Source organism: Pezoporus wallicus, unplaced genomic scaffold, assembly GCF_028554395.1.
Source record: "Pezoporus wallicus isolate ANWC-B61680 ecotype Strahan unplaced genomic scaffold, APGP_CSIRO_Pwel_v1 scaffold_3294, whole genome shotgun sequence".
In the NCBI taxonomy this organism is placed as follows: Eukaryota; Metazoa; Chordata; class Aves; order Psittaciformes; family Psittacidae; genus Pezoporus; species Pezoporus wallicus.
The window spans coordinates 11,020,792-11,041,430 of record NW_026635478.1 but is presented as its reverse complement, the minus strand read 5'-3'; the positions used below and the strand labels follow the sequence as shown (position 1 = coordinate 11,041,430).

General features: G+C 40.0%; 1 protein-coding gene across 3 annotated transcripts in view; it reads right to left on the bottom strand.

The window, feature by feature from the left end:
* Positions 1-20,639, bottom strand: part of ITPR2 (inositol 1,4,5-trisphosphate receptor type 2) — a 252,076-nt gene that overhangs the window by 54,070 nt on the left and 177,367 nt on the right. For all 3 annotated transcript variants that reach the window (XM_057427842.1, XM_057427851.1, XM_057427858.1), the window contains 6 exons: positions 19,456-19,639; positions 18,612-18,868; positions 17,479-17,679; positions 15,641-15,751; positions 11,205-11,300; positions 9,909-10,028 (listed from right to left, as the gene is read on the bottom strand). In XM_057427842.1, coding sequence (XP_057283825.1) covers positions 9,909-10,028; positions 11,205-11,300; positions 15,641-15,751; positions 17,479-17,679; positions 18,612-18,868; positions 19,456-19,639 — 969 coding nt within the window. The remainder of the gene's footprint in view (positions 1-9,908; positions 10,029-11,204; positions 11,301-15,640; positions 15,752-17,478; positions 17,680-18,611; positions 18,869-19,455; positions 19,640-20,639) is intronic.

The window sequence follows — 20,639 nt, the reverse complement described above, 5'->3', positions numbered from 1 at the left end:
CATTGAGAACGACAAAAAGGTATGTCTTTGTTAGAGAAGATGTCCCACAGGGTTTTAATTAAGGTGTAGGATTTCACAATGCAGATATCAGAGGCCTATTAGAACTGCTCTGATAATATTAAGTAAGACCAGACTTCACTTTCATGGTATTTCCAAGGTTACCCTCACTTTCCCTCAAAACAAACAAACAAAACAAGTTCCTCCTAGCTCAGAGAAAAATGTTTTAGTTGTGCTTTAGATATAAGGAAAAGAGCACTGTGGATCATGTGAAGGTCACCTCCAATGGAAAAGTCCCAGCTCTGCCTCCAGAGCAAGCCTTCATCTACTGTAGATTATTGCATCTCAACACCTGGTGTACTTCGTCTGAACAATGTTAAGTAGCTACGTTACATACATTTCTGAGCAAACAATATATGCACTGCAGTTGAGGGCAACTGAAATCGCAGTCTACTTTGAAGGCTGACTTTGTAAAGATGGCACCGTGTGGTCCCACATTTATTGTCTCTCCGTGGCTTTTAGATTGGGTATACTCAGTTTACAAGCAAAATGATTTTTAATTCTACTTCATGCTCTTCCATGCAATTTCAATCAAAAAGCTGTAAGTCAAGCCATCTTCTTTTCCACCCATATATCATCGCTCTTAATGAAGACTGTGTATGCCAAAGGCAAGCAGGGAGCTCTAGGGTAAGACTATGGTTTAAGAGCAAGGGGTCAAGTTCTCTGCTAGTATAAATCAGTATTGCTTGCCTACTTTCAGGGGAGTCATTCCCATGTAGACCAGGGTTTAAGAGCAACAGGTCAAGTTCTCTGCTAGTATAAATCAGTATTGCTTGCCTACTTTCAGGGGAGTCATTCCCATGTAGACCAGCTGAGGACACAGCAAAATGAAGACCCGTTCTTAAAGTGGGAAGCTAAGTAACTGCCCTGCTGAAGCAGAACCAAAGGAAAACCAAAGTCATTCTCAGCCTGTACTGCTTCAGGTAGCAATAACAAGGTGGTATGTTTCTTACTAATACAGGACTGAAAATAGAGCCTGAGAGCAGAGAGTATCTTAAGCAGTATGTGATTGTCCCACAGCCAATTTTCAGAGTAAAACCACAGACTAATGTGAAGATTTCACAATGCAGACATTTGAAAAAGAAAGGATATTTCTTCTAGTGTAATGTTTGGGTCCTGACACCAGTACAACATACTTCCCAATGAGAAAAAAAAATTGTAAACCACAAAACACAAGGACACAGGATTACAGAAGTTAAAGATAGAAGAAGAAACCCACAAAGCAGAAATATTAAGGCCACCTGCACACTAGTGAAATGCACAGTCGCTACAGCCAAACAGGATATATCCCTCATTAATATTACATATAACAAAACACACACACATGTATAATAGATACTTGATCTTACCCTAGAGAAGTAGACCCAGAAAAATGAAAATAAGCTAAAACCTTTGTGGTCAGCCTACAGTAAAAAGCTCTAGTCTGAATCTTAGCACCTATTAACAGCCTAAGTCAACAGGATACCAGAGGGAAAACAGAGGTTCCATGTAGATCCCTATCAAAGTCATGACAGGATTCTGAGGTGAATGCTTCCAAGGAGAAGGGGAGAAAACAGAAAACACTGAAGGACAAGTTGCCAAGGTTTTAACATGAGACCTAACAATGAAGCACAAGTTGCCAAGGTTTTAACCTGAGACCCAAGAGCAGCCACAGACATTTGTTTAATCTTTCAGGTGCTCATTAGTGTCAAGCCCTTGTGGCAGCCTCCATACTGCCTGTCTGTACCATAGCTGGCTGAACATATATTAGGGTTATATACCACCCTAATGAGCCGCAAGGAGGGTGATGTGCGTCATTGGCTTCTGTTTCAATCTTGGCAATCTAAGCGTAAAAGCCTTGCAACAGCTTCTGATTCTGCTGACATTTAATTAGCTGGTGTCATTTTGATGCCATAGCCTGTCTCATCAGGATGAAAACTACAAAACAACATGTGGAGCATAAAAGTTCTATGAGAAGTTTCAGGTCTGGCAGCCAACGATACAAGTCCCCTGACAGTCACTGTTCGTGGGACTGGTCCCCATTAGCCTTTTGTTTTGGCACTGCTATCAGTGAGAGCATCTCTGCTAAGGAGAGAGAAACAAAAAACACCCCAAACAACCCAAAACTGCAAACTTCAGCACAGCCTTACAAAAAAATTACATCATTCTTTAGCTTAAAAAATTCTACCCATCCTGCAGAACAGGAGCATCCCTATTGCACAAACTCACAGCTATTAATCCTGAAGGATGGGTTTATCCTAAAGGATAGGTTTTATCATTTTCCAGCCTCAGAAGTTAGTCTTGTTTATTTAAGTATAGTATAAGTATGTATAGCATTCTCCATTTGCTATCAGGTGCTTGGGAAGACAATCTTCAATAATACCTGCCAATTGCTGCTTCTTCACATCAGCTGCAAAATTTGAAAATGGCCATTGCTACACAAAATGTGACTGATCTATATTTTCACTCAATATAACCAGTGATTATGGTACATCTATTTACACCAGACAAGCTCAAACATTTTTGTATTTTGATCTTTTCTCCAAAATCCTATTCTTATACGCTGAAGACATTGCTTTTTTAGAGTGTACCAGTCAGAGGTGAGTAAAAAATTCAAAAGAACCAAGCTGTTTTGTTCATGAACAGAATCAACTCAAAATCTTTGTCAGTAGAACCTAGGCACTACATAATGTTTTGTAAAGACAGACACAGGACTAATGGGCTACAGCTCTGTCTTTGAGCCAGGCATCTACTTGAGGCAAAGGATGGGCAGAAAGAGATCAGCAAGCTTCCAGATCACTGAACCAGTGTGATTCCCAGATCTCAGCTCTTCTGGAGGATCCCTGCTAGCACTGAAAGCTGCTTCCTAACTCTTCCAAAGCAAAAAGCTCTGGGGAACTCACAGCTCCCACAAGGACAGAGAGATCTCTTCTAGGTTAATGTTGTGAGCCAGTAATGGCAATACCACCATCAAGGTGCTCTTGCAAGACTTTTCCACTTGGCTTCTGTCTATCTCTTTTCCATGGTATAACCATGATATTATCATTTCAGCCAGTTAATGTCCACTGCAGACTACTTGGGGTTGTAATTGGTTCCACCCATTCCCTATTCTAAATAACCTTCCAGGTGTTTCTTTGCTGTGTCTTACAGAAATGTCAATGCACAGTATTAAGTAATTAATTTCTGCCTTCTTCATCAACACTCATTTTTAAATGGTGAAATTTCACCCTAAATTTAACCCTGACCATTACCATCACTTCTTGCAGAATACTGTTTTGTCTGCCTGAAACAACCCAGCCAGTTCAAAAAGCTTTGGATTCTCATACTAAAGGACAAGTTACATATAGTGATCCTACATCACATCTGGAGGCACAGAATCACAGTGTTACATCTCATGTACATTAAACTATAGAAAATCTGCACCCATCATTTTAAGCAAGCCTTTGCCATAGAATCCCTTGCCCTGACTTGAATTATATGCAAAAATTCACATTTACTTTATAGTGTATGATTTAATAGATGTATTTTATGCATGCACACACAAACACAAAGGAAAAGAAGGACCAAGGTCTAAGTTCACCTATCCAAATGTTAAAATACAGCTAACTGAAGAAAAGCCAGCAGCTGCTTCAAGCTAAACACCAAAAATAACTACTCACAAAAAACCTTAAACCTTACAATACCTCCCTCACGTGCTTGTATCTATTATCTTATGAAATCTCTTCTTGCCCCAACAATCCATAATATTAGCAGCACAGGAAAGTTTATTTGAAATATATACATTAGCATGATCTCTTTAAAAGATTCCTGGAGTACTAATGTGCTCAGTGATCATGCATTCTCAACTGTAATACTGACTAAATGCCAATTTTCCTCATTAGTAAAGTAGCTAGGATCGAATGAGCATAGGAGGAAGCCCAGTGTTGCAGCTAAAGTAAAGCACTGGGCATCTAGCAGGCTGTATTCACTTCCCATGACAGCTAATGACTTGCTGTCTATACCTGCTTCTGGCTTGGTGTCTTTACCTGCAATAGTGGGTAATAACCACCTACTTTAAGAGAAGGGGAAACAAAATTAACAAAAGCTTTAACTGGTCCAAAATACTACAAGGGAAGATTAATTCATTAAAAATTTCTGAAACCACTATTATTATTGTCACTTATTTGTTCTGCTGTTGCAGAACAAATAAATTGTTCTTCATTGTTGTTTATAAGAGACCCATAACCATATAGTCCTAGGCATAGATTTGATGTGGTCCCAGTCCTTGCTGTACTCAAACCTGATGAATACATACAATGACATGCTAAACAGAAATACACAGAAACAAAAGGCTTTGTGCTTCTTAGAACTTTACATAATTGGATAGGTAATTTCTTTAAAACTGATTTTAGTTTCTCCTTAATGAATGTATCATATCCAAGTCTCATTATCAAACCAGTCCTATTTGAAATGTCAAAACCAGCAACTTTTAAAAAATATCCTGTAGCGTAGCCCTACTCCCAAACTACAAATCCATGCCATCACTTATTACCGTTATACTTGCCTAGTTAGCAAATCCTCTTCATGTGTGTACACTAATAAGCAATATACTGCATGAAGTAAACATGCCAATAGGACATCAGTTTGATAAGGCTTGTTAATATCGATAAAGAAATCTTGATTCTGCTAATTAAAATAATAAGAAATATATAAGGCTGAATAACTTTATTTTGCTCAGTCCATTTAAAATTTACACTGGAGAGGAAAGAGTATGACTTGCTCATGATGCCCAACTGCTATGGTACGCTTAGTAGTACCTGCAGCAAGAATCTTACAATTCACAGCAATTCCTACCTCTTTTCCCTTGGTTTATTTCAAGAGCTTATAAATGGAACAACACTTCCAACTGCTTTAGTGTATCAGAAGATAGCCTGCTTCAAGCCTGTGCTTGTTTGTGCTGTATACCTGCATTGATATCATGCAGTGTTAACTACTTCACTTTATGGGGTGGAGGAAATGATTTTTTGTTAAGTCTTGGTGCCACCAGGAAATTATATAAGTAGGTTTGGTACTCCACTGGGGTTTAAATAAGCTTTTAGCTTAACCTCATGAAAACCCCCAAAACAAACCCTTCTACTTCTGTAACCTGGAGGTTAGAACGGTACTGTGGAGTTCCAAGACCTATGCTCCCTCTCCAGCGAGGCATTTAAGCGCACCCTTAAAACTGAGCATTTGAGTAAACATTTTGCTAGCCTAAGAGCACAGAAGCAGCATCATGAAAGGGGTGACACACTAGGTCAGTACCACTATACTCCTGCAACAGCTTTGGGAACCAGATCGAGGAAGTCACAAGACACTGACAATTTTGTTACAGTATCGCTACTTGCTTCCCTACTCCCCTACCTGCTCACATCCTTCTAGACCAAAGACATGTCTACACACCCCTACAGGCAGAGGAAAGTTTGCAAGCTGACTGGAAGCTATGTGCAGTTATTTCACATTCTTCTGCCCCTCACGAATAAAGCCCCTGGCTGAAAGGTACAGTGCATTAGCTTGGGCTTCATGACTGATTTAGACAGCTTGCGTGTAGCTGAAAAACACAGGGAAACTCCAAAGTACTTTCTGTTAACAGAAGCACATATATACATGCAAACTACAGGAGCCTGTGGTTATAAACAGTGCCTTATCTTACTCCATAGTAAATGTAAAGGAGTCATGAGCCTCACAGGAATCCTGCTGACCCCAAGAAAGCTTTTTTAGTTTACAAACTACTGAAATACTTTGTTATAAGTAAGAGGTAACAAGGTCAAGCAGAGGATTTCTTTAGCCTTTTATGAACTCTTTTTCTGGAGGTTAATTATTTAAAAATGTGTTTGTCCTACATAATGCTTTTGCACATAAGAAATGATTATGAAACTTTCTTGTGCTACTATGTCAATAGCTTTTTTAATCACTACAGAGACATCACATCAACATGAAATCTCTTTGTGGACAGCTTTCCTAACTCTGCAAATTAGTGCAGCCTTCTTTAACACCATCTTTTAAAATGACAGCAATAAAAATGCCACACCAATTTATTTTGGTTGAGTCTTGAGAAGAGGAGGTATAAGCTGATGGAAATACCCATAACACACCACTGGCATTCACCCGAGACTACTGTAAGAAATTAGCAATGTCAAGTTCAAGTCTTTGCTCTCCGCATGACATTTGAACAAGACAAGGAATACAGAATCTCCTCCATGGAGATTCTTTCAAAAGAATTGTGGACACTATCTAGCAATAATAGGATGTGACCTCAAGCACCAGCTTGCGTCACTCCTCCACAAGTGGCTGTATAAGAACTATGTCTGGAAGGACTCCCCACCCCAAAGCCAGCCTGCAGAGTGGGGGTGCAGCTCATGGTAGTTCCTCATGGATAAGTCAGTTCTGTTTTCTCTCAATGGTGCTCCCTTCTCCTCTCTGCTCATAATACATCAAATGGGAAAAGTGAGGAGCAGCAGTGTCCAGACAGACTGGAGCCAGTGCAGGGGAAGCAGCACAGCTCTGGCAAGTGGCAGGCTGGAAGAAGATGAAGAAATAAAGGAAAGAAAAGAGAGGACAGAGAAACATGTGGAAGAGACGCGATATATTTAACAGTGTCTTACTATCGTGTCCCAGAGGCTCTGTGCCCACACACCTCCAAAATGCATGTGTGAAGCATAAGTGTGCACATGCAATTGCATACATGCTCCTGCATATGCATTTGGGATAGGGGTTGGAAGGTTGTAAAGGAGATTCAGTAACAGAAATCTCAGCCTTGCTTGTCACGTATTTATAACTTTCTATGCACTGTGGGTCAATCATTTACAAGAATGCCTTTTGCTTCTGGTAAAATCAACCACAGGAAGGGTAAGGAAGGATGCGGTGGTGGCAAAATGCAGAACCCATCATAGCCCTGAAGAGTACAACGACAAAAACTGAAAGTCTGAGCTCCCCAAAATAAATTATCTCTGTTTGAGGGCTGTAACAGCAAAAAGAGGAACTTTTGGTCTTGGTTCTGCTATTACAAAGGGACCAAAAAGCTGTAACTCAAACAAGTGGTCACAAGCAAGTGTCAGGAAGGTGACTGAAGAGCCACAGTGGATGTAGAAAAAAATAAGTCAGATGAACTGTGAAACTGTAAGGAGTACAGTAAAGAAATAGTATGTGTATCAGGTCAGCTAAGCCAAGAGGAAGGCCCAGGCACCAAAAAGCCACTTTGACACAGCAAAGCGTAAGAGGGTGTTCAGAGGGTGGAGCCACCAAAGGAACCCAGCAACAATGGCCTTACAGAGGAGGGACCATGCTCATATCCTGCCCATCCCAGGGTGAGTGAAAGGGCACACATGGAAAGAGTTTTGTGTCAAGGATCAGCAGTTCTTTGCCAAGAATCATAGCTTTTTATTAGCAGAGAAGAGAGCAAGGCCCCAAATTGCCTGCCCTTCCATTGCTTTGTTTTGATATGGGGCTTGACATGGGTGCAAAGCTACTGTAAACACACACACGTACTGTGTTACAGAAATGAAAGAAAAGGAAAACAGTCCTTTTTTTGTACAAAGATGGATATTTTTACAGCATACAGAGCCAATCATGCCATTTAATTCTACAGAACAGGAAGGAGCTCAGTAAATTGCTGTAAAAATATCCATCCTTATGCAACCAAAATGCCTGCTATGGATTAGGCATTAGGAATAGCTGCGGAGTGGTATCATGGACCTCCCCAGCACCCCAATTATGTATCTAGGGACAGAGCTTAATCTACACCTCAGCTAGCTAGTTTATGCTTGGTAGTGACCTCTTCTGTGAAATGACCCCAGCAGTCACTTCATACACAGTTATTAGGCCTATATTCTACTCCCCCAAATTTATTTTCTTTTGCCACAAAGCCTGTTATGCCATTTAACACAAACTGTAGATAGAAGAGATAAAATACCAGCATTTTGATTTGGCAGGCATTTCAATTTTCATTACAAGCATTCATACAAGGAGTAAAGAGTCATACAAGGAAAGAGCTACAGATGCTTTCTAAAAATACTATCACCCTCAGTGGGTATTTTATGTACAGTCCTACATACAGCACAAAAGTAGAACATGGTCAACTACACCAAAAGCATAGTAACAAGACTTACTTATTTAAATGTGCTGCAAGCACATGATCATAACTCAGTAGCTGTTTTTGCATTCCTTACTTGAAAGAAACATTGCATAATACTAGTGTAACTATAGACTGCTTTCTTTTCTTTTGTCCATTGAGTATTCAATGCCTAACAACACTTAATAAGCACAATGAATATAGAACACTCCCTATCCCCATCTGTTTATTTCTTCTTAGGAAAAACATTTTTATTAAATCTGGCCCTTATATGAAGCACCAAGTGAAACACCAAATCATTTATGATATAATCAAGAAATACATGGTCTTCATTTTTTTAACTAAAAACCCCTTCTCAATACTCTTAATATAATTGAAAGATAAGCTGCTTTTTATACCAACTGCTCTGAAGAATTAATATCCTACTAAATTAAAACCTTCAGTGTACATTCTGCCTTTACCAGTAGAGAAGCAAAAGTGATCAGAAAAAAGCTTGAGGGCCCTACAACATAATTGAAAAGGAGAAAACTTTAAAAAGGATCTGTTTTTCTTACTGGCTAACTAATGTATCTGAAACAATAGGAATCTCCTCAATGCAAGTTCACTTGGTCTAGCAACTGAAGCTACTATTTAAAATACACCAATAATGGTAACGTGATTTAGGCTCTGACTGATATAAATGAGCTGTTCATGTTAAAAGAAGACAAAGCTAAGTGGACATTAACTGTCTTGCTCTATGTTGTTATTTCACACGAGCAGAGCCTACCAAATCTTGTAGAGTGACTACACATACAGTGAGACTGCTCACCTTCCTGCTCTCAGCAACTTGCCAAATAAAGTCATGTTGTACACAAACATAAGCCAGAAATCACATGAAGGGAAAACTCCCCTTTCTGATCAGACAAGTTTTGTGTGTGACAGTGTGCTCCCTTGCCCTGCCCTAACCCCCCCTCCCCATCTGACCTTTACTTCCCATAACCCTGCTCAAGTGATAATCACCACAGGCAGTCATAATGGATGCATCTGGCCATGATGGCTGCATTCAGCTCAAAGTGGATTTGGGGAGACAGATAACAACACAATAGCCAAGGGCTAATTTCTGCAATGCACCCACCTAACCATAGTGCTGCTCAAGGTCTGACTAAAGCCATGTTTGGAAGAAACTAAGAACTGTAGTCAGTATGCAAATATGACTAAGCCAACTATTTTACTCCATAAATAGTGGACAGCCATGGGCCTGTTGAGCTTTCCTACATGGCACTGGGTTGCACACCAGGATCTCCCCTTGAGTAGGGACACTTCTCAAAGTTACTTCTCAAGACTGAGAGATTCCTTGACACAACAGATTCTTGTTAAGTGATTAATAGCACAGTAAATTTTGAAATCTTAGCTAAATGATATGAAGGATTGATTGTACACATGTAATTCCTTAGACATAAACCATTGACCAAGCCTGTAACTAACTCTCGATCCAGTTGTATCTAAACTCCCCTCTGAGTAGTTTCAAATGCAACAGGGTTTGAAACAGGTTTCTGAACCTTGTGACTCAATGGAAGAGTCTCCCTGACCCTGGCCTCTATGCAGTAAACGACCAAGTGCACCTTGCCATCGAATCTTGTTAAACCACTGTCACATTTACTATCAAACTTTGTTAAATTGCTCCTTTGTATCAAGAAACACATGAATAGTCTCTTATCAGTAAGGTGCATCACTCCATTCACAACAGTGTGGAGTTCGATCATGTAGAGCTTTTCTGGAAGCAGTCACAAAAAATAAGACATACCTGATGTGCCAAAATATAGATATTATGGCCAACATCTTTTGGGGAGATACCATCATCTCCGTTCTCCTCCTCGTGGTCACATTCAAGGCCTTGGTTATAAGCATTCTTCATCACATCCACCTGTAATACAAAGCCAACCAGGGAGAGATGAAATAAATGTAATTCTCGGGGAAAAAGCACACTGTGTTTGAACACACATGCTTTGTTCAGCTCAAGCCTGGTTGGGTGCCTCGCAGCTCTGTGAGAAGAGTGAGCAGTCTAAGAAACACTTTCTGAATAAAGACAAGCTTGAAGTATTTATGAACTCCAAACTGCGCCATTCCTCATCAGTAAAACTGCAATCATGAGAAAGGTGCAGGAATGCTGAGCCTTTTAAACAGGTATTTTCACAAACACTTTTAAAGACAGATCTACAGATATGGCAGGTAGTGTTGTACAGCATTTAGAGTGTAGTCATGATCTCCCTCTGGCTAGAGCAGGCCGACACATCACTCAGCATTCTCTACACAGCTCAGCAGTCAGAAAAAAAAACAAATAAACCAAAAAGGAAAAGAAGATACAGACCTGGGCAGGGTGCTGGGGAAATTCCAAAACATTCAAAAGCCTTCTACAGGACCAGTAGGAGAAAATCCTCCATTCCCCACGCAGGGACTGATCCTGCAGTTGCACCTTAGTGATGGTATTATCATGCTGACATGCCACCTTGGCGATGGTGCCCCAAAACAATCAGGCTACTGAGCTTTGCCAAGGGGTATAGCTGATGCCCAAAGATCTCCCCACCACACATTTTTTTCTGTCACCGCTGTTGTATGGTCAATTGGATTGGAAGCAATTTCTTCAGATTTCCAACCTATTCAAAATTCCTGGAGAGCATCATGGTTGTTCCAAAATACAACTGTTTGTAACTCTCTTTGTTCATATAATATATATATAATATACATATTAGATGTCTCCGCACACATTTCTGTTAGAACTGTTTCACTAACTGTACAAACTTAATTTGCCAGCTCCTGACAAAGTGTACGCAAAGACAGTCTACCAGAGTATGATAATTCAGGCAGGAAACAATTAGAGAAAAGTGCTTGGAACGGATAAAAATAATGAAGTCGTAAAGACTGAAATCATGCATGCTTGATCCTTCTAAAGGACTTTTTGTGAATTAGTACTATCCTGATACATTGTGTCACCATATGCTGCCAACACTTTTCAGCTTAGATGCAGATAATTTTAAAAATGTTTTAATGACAATTTTTTTTTTCAGCCAAAAGATTTATGAATATTCAGAAGTTTTCTCACCAATTCCCTTGGTCTCATGTTGAAAAGGATTCTTTCTGCATTCTCACTGTCGTGCCTGCTTTCCATAATAGCCAGCAAAAGCTTGGAGGCATTGTTCTAGAGATACAAAACCACGTTAATGCAAATTTGAAATCTATTTCATGGATTAATGACTCTTGCATTTGTTTTAATTGAGATTACAAGGACCACTTTTTTAGCAGATAAAATTTTAAACTACTTCCATCTTTTATTTTACTGACATATTTAAGCGGGGTTTTCTCCCGTTTGAATGTCAGCGTACTGTAAGGCTAACAAACCCTGCATGTTACATTGGAAGAAGTATTTTAAATATTGAAAAATATTCTCCTTAAATACAGACAGGGGAATTAGGCCATTCTGGGAGAGGAGACTGGGAACTGAGAGAGAATACAGGAGAAAGGAACCTAGGCTTGCCAACACCAGAATGAGATATGGACTAAGAACAACAGATGAGAAGATGAGACTGGGACTGGCTGAAGGAGAACAGGACTCCACATGAATTTTTCAGTAACTCCCCTTTCCTTTTGCTCCAGAATCAAACCAGGACCATCCGTTGGAAAGGTCTAATCAGACTCTTGACCTTGCAGCCTACACTGCAGAAGTTTAATGGGCACAGTGAATGCGACCAGGTAGAGGGAAAGGATAGCATTTTGATTAAGACTCCTAACAAGCTGCTGCTCTGAAGAACTGGATGCTTCCTTCTCTATTGCAGTATTCCCTTACAGTGGTGACCAAATCAGTTGTGGTAGCACTGGTATGATCTCCAACTGAAGAGAAGGGAAGGGAACAAGACAGGCTGCCAGGTAGCTTGAGAAGGAAGGGAAGATACTGTGGAGAAAGACATTAGTGTACTCACTCGTGGGTGAGGAAGACTTTGAAGCTATTTCCCAGTACAGACAACCCTGGGGATAGAGAGGAGCCTGCTGCGGCTTCTAGAAAGTGAGTAAAGGTAGAAGGTAGGTAGGACTTTTATGTCATTAGCAGCCAGCTTTTGCTACTAACTCAGCAAAAATGGCATGCTATAGAGCAGGCAGGCACAACCTCCAGGTTTTTTTCTCTCTGATTGTTGCACTTGACATTCAGATGCTCATTTCATAGAATCACAGAATGGTTTAGGTTGGAAGGGACTTTGAAGATCATATAGCTCCAAGGCCCTGCCCGAGTGGCCTTGAACACTGCCAGGGATGGGGCAGCCACAGCTTCTCTGGGCAACCTGTGCCAGTGCCTCACCATCCTCATAGTGAAGAATTTTTTCCTGATGCCTAATCTAAATCCCCCTCTTTCAGCTTAAAGCCATTTCCCCTTGTCCTGTCACTACATGCCCTTGTAAAAAGGCTCTCTCCAGATTTCTTGTAGGCACCCTTTAGGTATTACAAGGTTGCTATAAGGTCTCCCCAGAGCCTTCTCCAGGATGAACAAGCCCAGATCTCTCAGTCTGTCCCTGTAGAAGAGGTGCTCCAGCCCTCTGATTGTCCTCATAGCCTCCTGTGGACTCACTCAAGCAGGTCCATGTCCCTCCTGTGTTGGAAGCCCAAGAGCTGAAAGTAGTACCGGAGGTGGGGCCTCACAAGAGAAGGATAGAATCACCTCCCTCAACCAGCTGACCTCCTGATGCACCCCAGCACAGCTGGCTTTCTGGGCCACAAGCACACATTGCTGGCTCATGTTGAGCTTCTCATATACCAACACTCCCAATTCTTTTTCCTCATGGCTGCTCTCAATCCATTCTCTGCTTGGGATTGCCCCAATCCAGGTGCAGGACCCTGTACTTGGTATTGTTGAACCTCATGGAGTTCACACTGGCCCACCCCTCCAGCCTGTCAAGGCCCTTCTGGTTGGCACCCCTTCCCTCCAGCATGTCAACCGCATCACACAGCTTGGTGTCACCAGCAAACTTGCTGAGGGTGCATCAATCCTACTGTCCATGTCACCAACAAAGATGTTGAACAGTGACAGTCTCGATGTCGACCCCTGGGGAACATCACTCATCACAGACCTCTACAACTAGATACAGCAGAGCAAAGCACTATAAGAACAGCCAAAAAGACACTCATATTAGACCCTCTCCACCCTTAGATTAACAATATCTTTTCATCCTGACACTATACAGAGTGATATTGAGGTTATATTGTGTGCCAGGGCTTAAATACTAGTCAATATGAAAGGCCGAGGGGTCATCCTCAAAATAACAAGAGGCAGAATAGAACACTGGCCATCTGTGCATTCAGTGAACATTGTCTACCCTGCTCACTAAATGATTCAGGAGTCCAGTGGAAAATATAACCCATGAAGATGTAATTAAATACCACATCACAAACTGTGCAAAACAAGCTAAATTAAGATGACATGGGAAAACATAATTCTACATTGCCTTTGCTTTGGTTGGGGGATATGAGTTCAACACATAATGTTCCCTGAAAACAGTGTCTGAGCTCGTTTGTATGTGTAAGTGTGTGGGCCTATATGATTTGCATTCTGTATTTTCACTGCAAAATTTATGTATTTGCAGCTTCAGAGTTGCCTGTGAACACTGACAGATTGTCAATGTTAAACATTACCTGGTAAACTCAGTGTTACAGTATTTCAATGTGTTGCCACTCAAAATAAAAGCCAGTAACTTCTGAATTTGGATCTAATTCTTGAAATCACATCTGGCCCAGCACTGTGTCCAGTTCTAGGCTCCCCAGTACAAAAAAGACATGGTCTTGTTGGAACAAGTCCAGCAAAAAGCCACAGAGATGATTAAGGGAATGGAACATTTTTCGCATAAGGAGTGGCTGAGAGCTGGGACTATTTAGCCCGGAGTAGAGAGGGCTCAGAGGGATCTTGTCAATGTGTGTAAATACCTGATGGGAGGGAATGAAGAAGAAGAAGCCATATTCCTCTCAGCAGTGCCCAGTGAGAGGACAAGAAGCAACAGACACAAATTAAAATGCACATGATACTCTATTTAAATACAAGAAAACACTTATTTTTTACTGTGAGAGTGATTAAATGCTGGAATAGGTTGCCCAGATGGGTTGTGAAGTCTCCAGCTGTGGAGATACTCAACTGAAAAGTCTTGAGAAACCTGCTCTAGCTCACCCTGCTTGAGCAAGGGGATTGGACAAGATGTGCTCAAGTTGTCTTTTCTAACCCAAATGACTCTGCCATCCTATAAGATAGAATCATTTCCACATTTTGAACCTTTGGTATCACTCACCACAATGTTTGCTATTTAAAAAAGAGTAAGGCATATACAGCCTTCTGTGTACAGGGCCAACTGGTCCCTGCAGTGATGTCTCCAAACTCCATTTTTTGTTTACTACACAGAAAAGATGCTCAATGAGCATTTTCCAGCTTCATGATAACTGCAGATCAAAATAGCACTGGACTTGGTGTAGCTAGGTCTTTACAGACTGAGATTTCAAACTTTGAGATTTTTCAGGGCTTCAAAAGAACTGCCTGCAAGTTCAAAGTTAAATGTCTTCTTAAGTCTTTTGCTTGAGGGGAGCCTGAATTGTATTGCCAAACAAAAATGCAATTACAGTTATTAAAATCATGTCTAAAGTACTGTTGATTCAATGTTTCATTGTTCATGATATATAGCTTTATTAATTATTTTATTAGACACCCATAACATTGCCAATATGATGCAATGCAGCTACCACAAAGTATTTGCTGGTTTTAGGGAGGAAACAGACCATCTGCAGTGGAAATACTTCATTCAGAAGGCAAGAAAAGGCAATAACCCAAGGTTCCTCCTGGACAAATTCTACCCTACTTGGCAGACAGCATAATTGCAGAGCTGCCCTCTGCATGCAATGGCACAGAGGTTGTAGAAACTTATCTACAAGCCTATCCAACTCTTCACAGAATACAAAACAAAATTACAAGCCCCTCTGCTCTACTCTTTGCCCTCCCGCCCTACACTTTGTTGTCCCCCACAGAGGACACTGAGAAGGAAAATAAAATACAGTTTATTTTAGCCTTGTTTCCAACTTAATTTGACATTGCAGGTCACCTGATATATTTTTTTCCCACATCTCCTTCTCAAGTAATTTTTTAAGAGTTCACTACATACAAAGAATGCCTGAGTTGTTACATGCCTGCACAGTGCTGCTATTTATCAATCCTGTGAGATTTTACGCCCGCAATATGGGCATGCTAGCTATGTGTCTGCTTGATAGGACTTCTTTGAAAAAAAAAAGCCCAGGGCATACTCCCAAACACAACAGCGGGTCAAAAGGCCTGCGGTAGAGGGCCTGATAAGGATTCAGAAGCTGAGCTGAATTCATTTGCAATGTTTGTTTTTAAAGGCTGCTGAGTATATTATGCTATGGTAAGATTAAGTAAATGTCAGGTTACCTAGAACTCTTGCATAGGTATTTCTTCTGTTCTTACTCAGATTTAGATAAACAAATTTACATTTACTGTACCTTTAACTGAAGCACCAAGTCCATGCAGTATTTGCCAAGAGGGTTTATGTCATTCAAGATAAGTGCAATTATAATATCAATCCCATTAGACTCATGGGTGGCTATACAAGTCTGCAAAATAAGAGAAAGGAGTTGGGGGTGGCAGGGGAGGAGGGGGGGGAAAGAGGGAGACAATGAATATGCACAGAAGCAAATTTCCAAAACAAGGACCCAGAACTTAAAAGACCTTGTAACACCAAGGTGGCACAAGTTACAGACAGCAGCCCACAGGAGCACTGCCAGATTCAGCTGAACACACACGCAGAGACACAAAAGACATGCTTGAATATGGCCGCAATCGAATTTGCACGCTTGAGTTTTTAATTTGCATTCAGCAACCAGCATTAATATCACTGTTATAACATGAACTGTTTGTGAAGATTAAGTTTTTCTACATGCATTTGAACATGTCCTGCATAGAAGGATACTTCTGGACATGGTATTCAAAACTGCAAACATGACAACAGTGCCTGCCAAATGTTTTTACAGCTGGAGTCTTGGACCTTCTAAGCCTTGTAAATATGTGACAGTTATACAAAATCCTATGATACTTTTTCTTCTAGCATGTTTATATGGCAATAAGAAAGGGAAATATTTCCAGAAATATGAAGAAAAAAATAAAATAAGAGTGTGGAACATTTTCCTCTGAAATACACCAAATTAGACTTAAAGTTGGTGTAAACAAGCACTACTCAAATCCTGATTAACTTCCCAGCAGGTAGATTTAAGTAATAAAGTGTAACTAATCATTCCCTTCTACCACCAGTGCTCCTCCAGTAATTTGATGGAGAACACAGTAACCTGAAACATTCTTTTTTCTTCTTTTTCGTCTCCAGCCCTGGAATTATTTTTTACAGATGTTTTTCCCATTCACTAGTGAATCAAATACAACAATTTAAAATCTGGTCCACTAACAGATTTTGTTTGCTTTTAAAGTGCAAAGTAAAGGCACTTGATTACCAGCAATGGCAATAACACCACTTTATACCTCATTTGTGCACATTAATAAAGTAGCATTAATACAGTGTGTATTTCTTCAGCTATTTCTAGTTTCAAGAATAGACTGTCATTTCACCCACCACAATTTTCCCATTGCTAATCCATAGCAAAACTTATGCAATTTCATATACTGTGACAACTGTACTATGGTTCTCTTAAGATCAAATACAGCAGCATGTAACTACATTCTTTACTGTTCTATACTGCCTCAGCAAGGCACTAAAAAGACATCTAGCAAAGGTCCCAGCTATATGACTTAAAAAGACTGCATCAAGCAAGGCACAGAAGATTAGAAGTACGGTCTGTAGTTTCATCCATTTCACTACTAATATCATAATTAAAGATGCTGCTAGGTAGTATAGGAGGATAGTTAAGTCAAACTTTGTGGCAATTATGTGAATTAAGGAAAGTAAATATTAGCAACCTATATAAACACCAGCAAAGGCAAGATGTATGAAAATGAAGAAAACAAGATTGTGTTTGCAATGTACTTCCACAGCTATGACTCAAAATCTGGTCTCAAAGTGAGGTTTAAGCCACAGACCCATTGACGTAAGACATTAAACTCTCGCTTAAAGGACTGGAAACCCTCCACGTACGCAGACATACTACAGGAAGAGTTTGAGTTCTGACTTTAAAGGATTTCTCAGGCCTTATGAAGGCTTGAAACATGTTAAGGCTAGTTATAGCAGTTACAGGTGAATTTATGTTATTAAGAACATTGAAGGGTTTATGATAAGCACACAGATACTGTACATTGAGGTATACTCTTCTGCATCCAGAAGTTATTTGAGCCCTACCTGGTTTTCATGGCATGGACCTTGGCAATATTCAGTCAAGCTTTCCAGTGTCTGGTTCACAAGAGCCACATTCCTCTCATTGATGTATAGCCCCAGTAAGCCCAGCCCACCTGTCGTGCTTCCACAGATACAGTCCAAAAACTGAAGGGTCTCACAAACAAGGTTGTAATTTGTTTTATTGTTCTGATGTCTTAAAAAATTCTGGTGGATGAAGAGAAGGAACACACACACACAAAAAATAAATTAAAAAAAGAGTTAAGTCAAACAGTCTTTTTCATTAAAATACCGAAGGGTAAAATTTATGACTACGTGACCACTGTACCTTAGGTACTGAAGTACACTAAGTACACTACACTGTGGAAAATATATTATGCGTTGGCACAGCAGTTGAAAACTATTATCTGATTAAATCAGTAGAGAAAAAAAGGCTTAGGAAAGTGCACTCTGCAGACATCTGCACTGGCCTTAAATGTCTTATGTATCTCCTTTATACCTGTCCCCATACATCTATTATGACCTTTCCCTTGGAAGGTTGTTACCCCACAGCTGAGCAGGTATGGTGGCACATTACAACTGCTCCTTGGCCATGCCAGTGCAGAACAGTAGCTCAGCTCAAACCACCCCCAATACTGCTTTAAGGGAGACTGCTGGACACGGCACTGAGGTATATTTGCAAAAAATTCATTTTGCAAAGGTTGCTATGGAGACAGTAATTTCTACCAGAGCAGCTGACAGCAGGGAAACATGTAGCATCTTAAAGTCTTCAATCATAATACCTAGCAAAAAAGAGCAGTACCCAAACTTTGCACAGGAACTTCCTGTGGTCCTCAAGCCTATGGTAAGCAATCCAGTATTTGTGCACAGAAACCACACTAACAGTGACATTTAGACACTTCTCAATCCCATGCAGCTATGCTGCAGTCCTGTAGCTATTCTGAGGTCATAAACATGAGCTCAACCAGAGCATACAAGTGGCTCTTGAAAGGGTTATTTTATCCCTTGGACCAAAAGAACAACAACATTTTAGACACCATCATGCTGTGACAGGAATGGGCACAGGTGTGTTTTACTTTCCTTATGAAATTCCAGCTCCTGTAGTATTTCCTTTGGAGCCCAACTCAAAAGCACTTTACCTGGAGCTCTCGATTGTGGTTCTCGCACAGCAGTTGAAGAAACCTCAGTATTGGCTGCATGATTGCAATGGTAGGGCTCATGATTGCTTCTTCTGTGGACTTTTCTTCTGTATTTGCAGCATCCGTTCCTGAGCCCATAAGATCTATTTCTGGGTCCATTTCTCTTCTATACACAGAGTAAGCCTTTGACGTTGCAGATGATGCTTCTGTTAACTGTCCCTTCATACCCTCTCTCAGATGCAAGGTTGAATCCTTTACTGAAAAGAAGATAATTTTTGTTCATTTTTGAAACTCTTTTGATTAAACAATAAGAAAGCAATAATAATGAATGTAAATTTTTCTTTGCTGGGGACTAGCTTTTCGAAGACCTCAAGGCAACTTACAAAGAACATAAAAGCAACATTCATGCAGGGATAGCATGTTCCGAATAAACCACAAACCAGAGTGAAACAGAACATTAAAACAAAAAGCCCTAGTATTTCACTCCCTACTATATACAATTAATGATGAGAACAATGGAAGAACCACAGGGTGGGAAATAAGTGCCTGTGCTTGCTCTTGTGAAACAGCCCCCTTAGCAGCAGCCTTTACTTCTGCTTCTCTAAAAATACGGTTCGATATCTTCTGCTGGTATAAACTGGCATAACCTCCTGATTTCACCAAAGCTAATTCCTTGTAACCAGTTTAGGAGATCCCCAATAATTTACAGAAAAACAGGTAAAAGATTAGAAGTAGCAGGGATTAATAGTAGAGCCTACTGATCAACACAGCACAGTATAGTGGGGCAGCACATGCAATCTGAATATAGTGTACTTCCCCCTCTTTTGCATGGGTGTGTCCTTACCTCTCTTTTTGGGAACAGATATGGTTAGGTCACTATCATCATCTTTCTTTTTGCTTCCCAAATCAATAGTATTCACTGTCACTGTCGATCGTATCTCCTGCTGAGCAGCTTTCATGTGGTCATACAGGACTTTAAAGAATTTTTCTGACTTCTTTTGCTCCTTCAGTTGCTGGTAAGTCGAATACTGACAAAAAGAAGTTATTCTTTAGATATCAGTCTTCTAAGGAAGGAGAAATACAAAAATACACTTTTCTTTCTTTTTTTTTTTTTTTTGTGAAACAAATGATGAATAATTACTTCACTTACAAAGAACAAATGTTGGTCACTGCCTGACCATTCTTTCACAAAGTGATATACACGGCTGGTAACTAAGACTGATGGCAACATTTCTAAATTTGGATAAAATGGGGAATGCTGGTATGTGCAATCTTTAAACTGTCACAATATTACATTTGAAGTTAAATTACTTTGTGACACTCTCTATTTCTTTCTAAAGTTATAATATTTCATCTAAAAAAAACAGTGAAAAGTAATTGCTTTTTAAAAACATGAGGAAGCATGAAACATCTAATGTGTAGTATTATAGCTTGGATTATATAAATTTTGGTGCTTCACACAGAATTGGAATTAATATTTAAGGTTATTAAGCCCAGTCCTTTAGCACTATTGTCAAGCAGGCTGAGTACCATTTTCAACAGTTGACAAACTTAAAGTAAAAGCCTTTTACAGCCTCTAACAATTCATTTTAGAAAGCTGCAACAAAAATCTCACTTCTTTAGCATTTTGTGGGTGCTCTCTAAGGGTCACAGATCACATTATCTTTTTTTACAGAATAAAGATACCAGATGGAATTTCTCTCGTTTTACTTTTATAGCCCTGCAGTGAGGTACAAGTTGATTAATTAGGCTCCCTTCACAGGCAATGATGAGATACGGCAAAAAGCAGGGACTGATTCATACCATCTTTCCTCTCTTACAATATCTCTGCTGATCATATAATATGAATAAACAATCATCTTATTTGGTTAAAATTAGGTGAGAAGAATATAATTCATGAAAAAAATAGAATCTGCATTTTAAAGCAGCTATGTTCTACTGGCTGGGACATGGTCATCTCAAATGGCCAATTTTTCTCTCTTTGGAGATTTCTATAAATGTCCCTAAACATTTCCAGAAAATAACTTG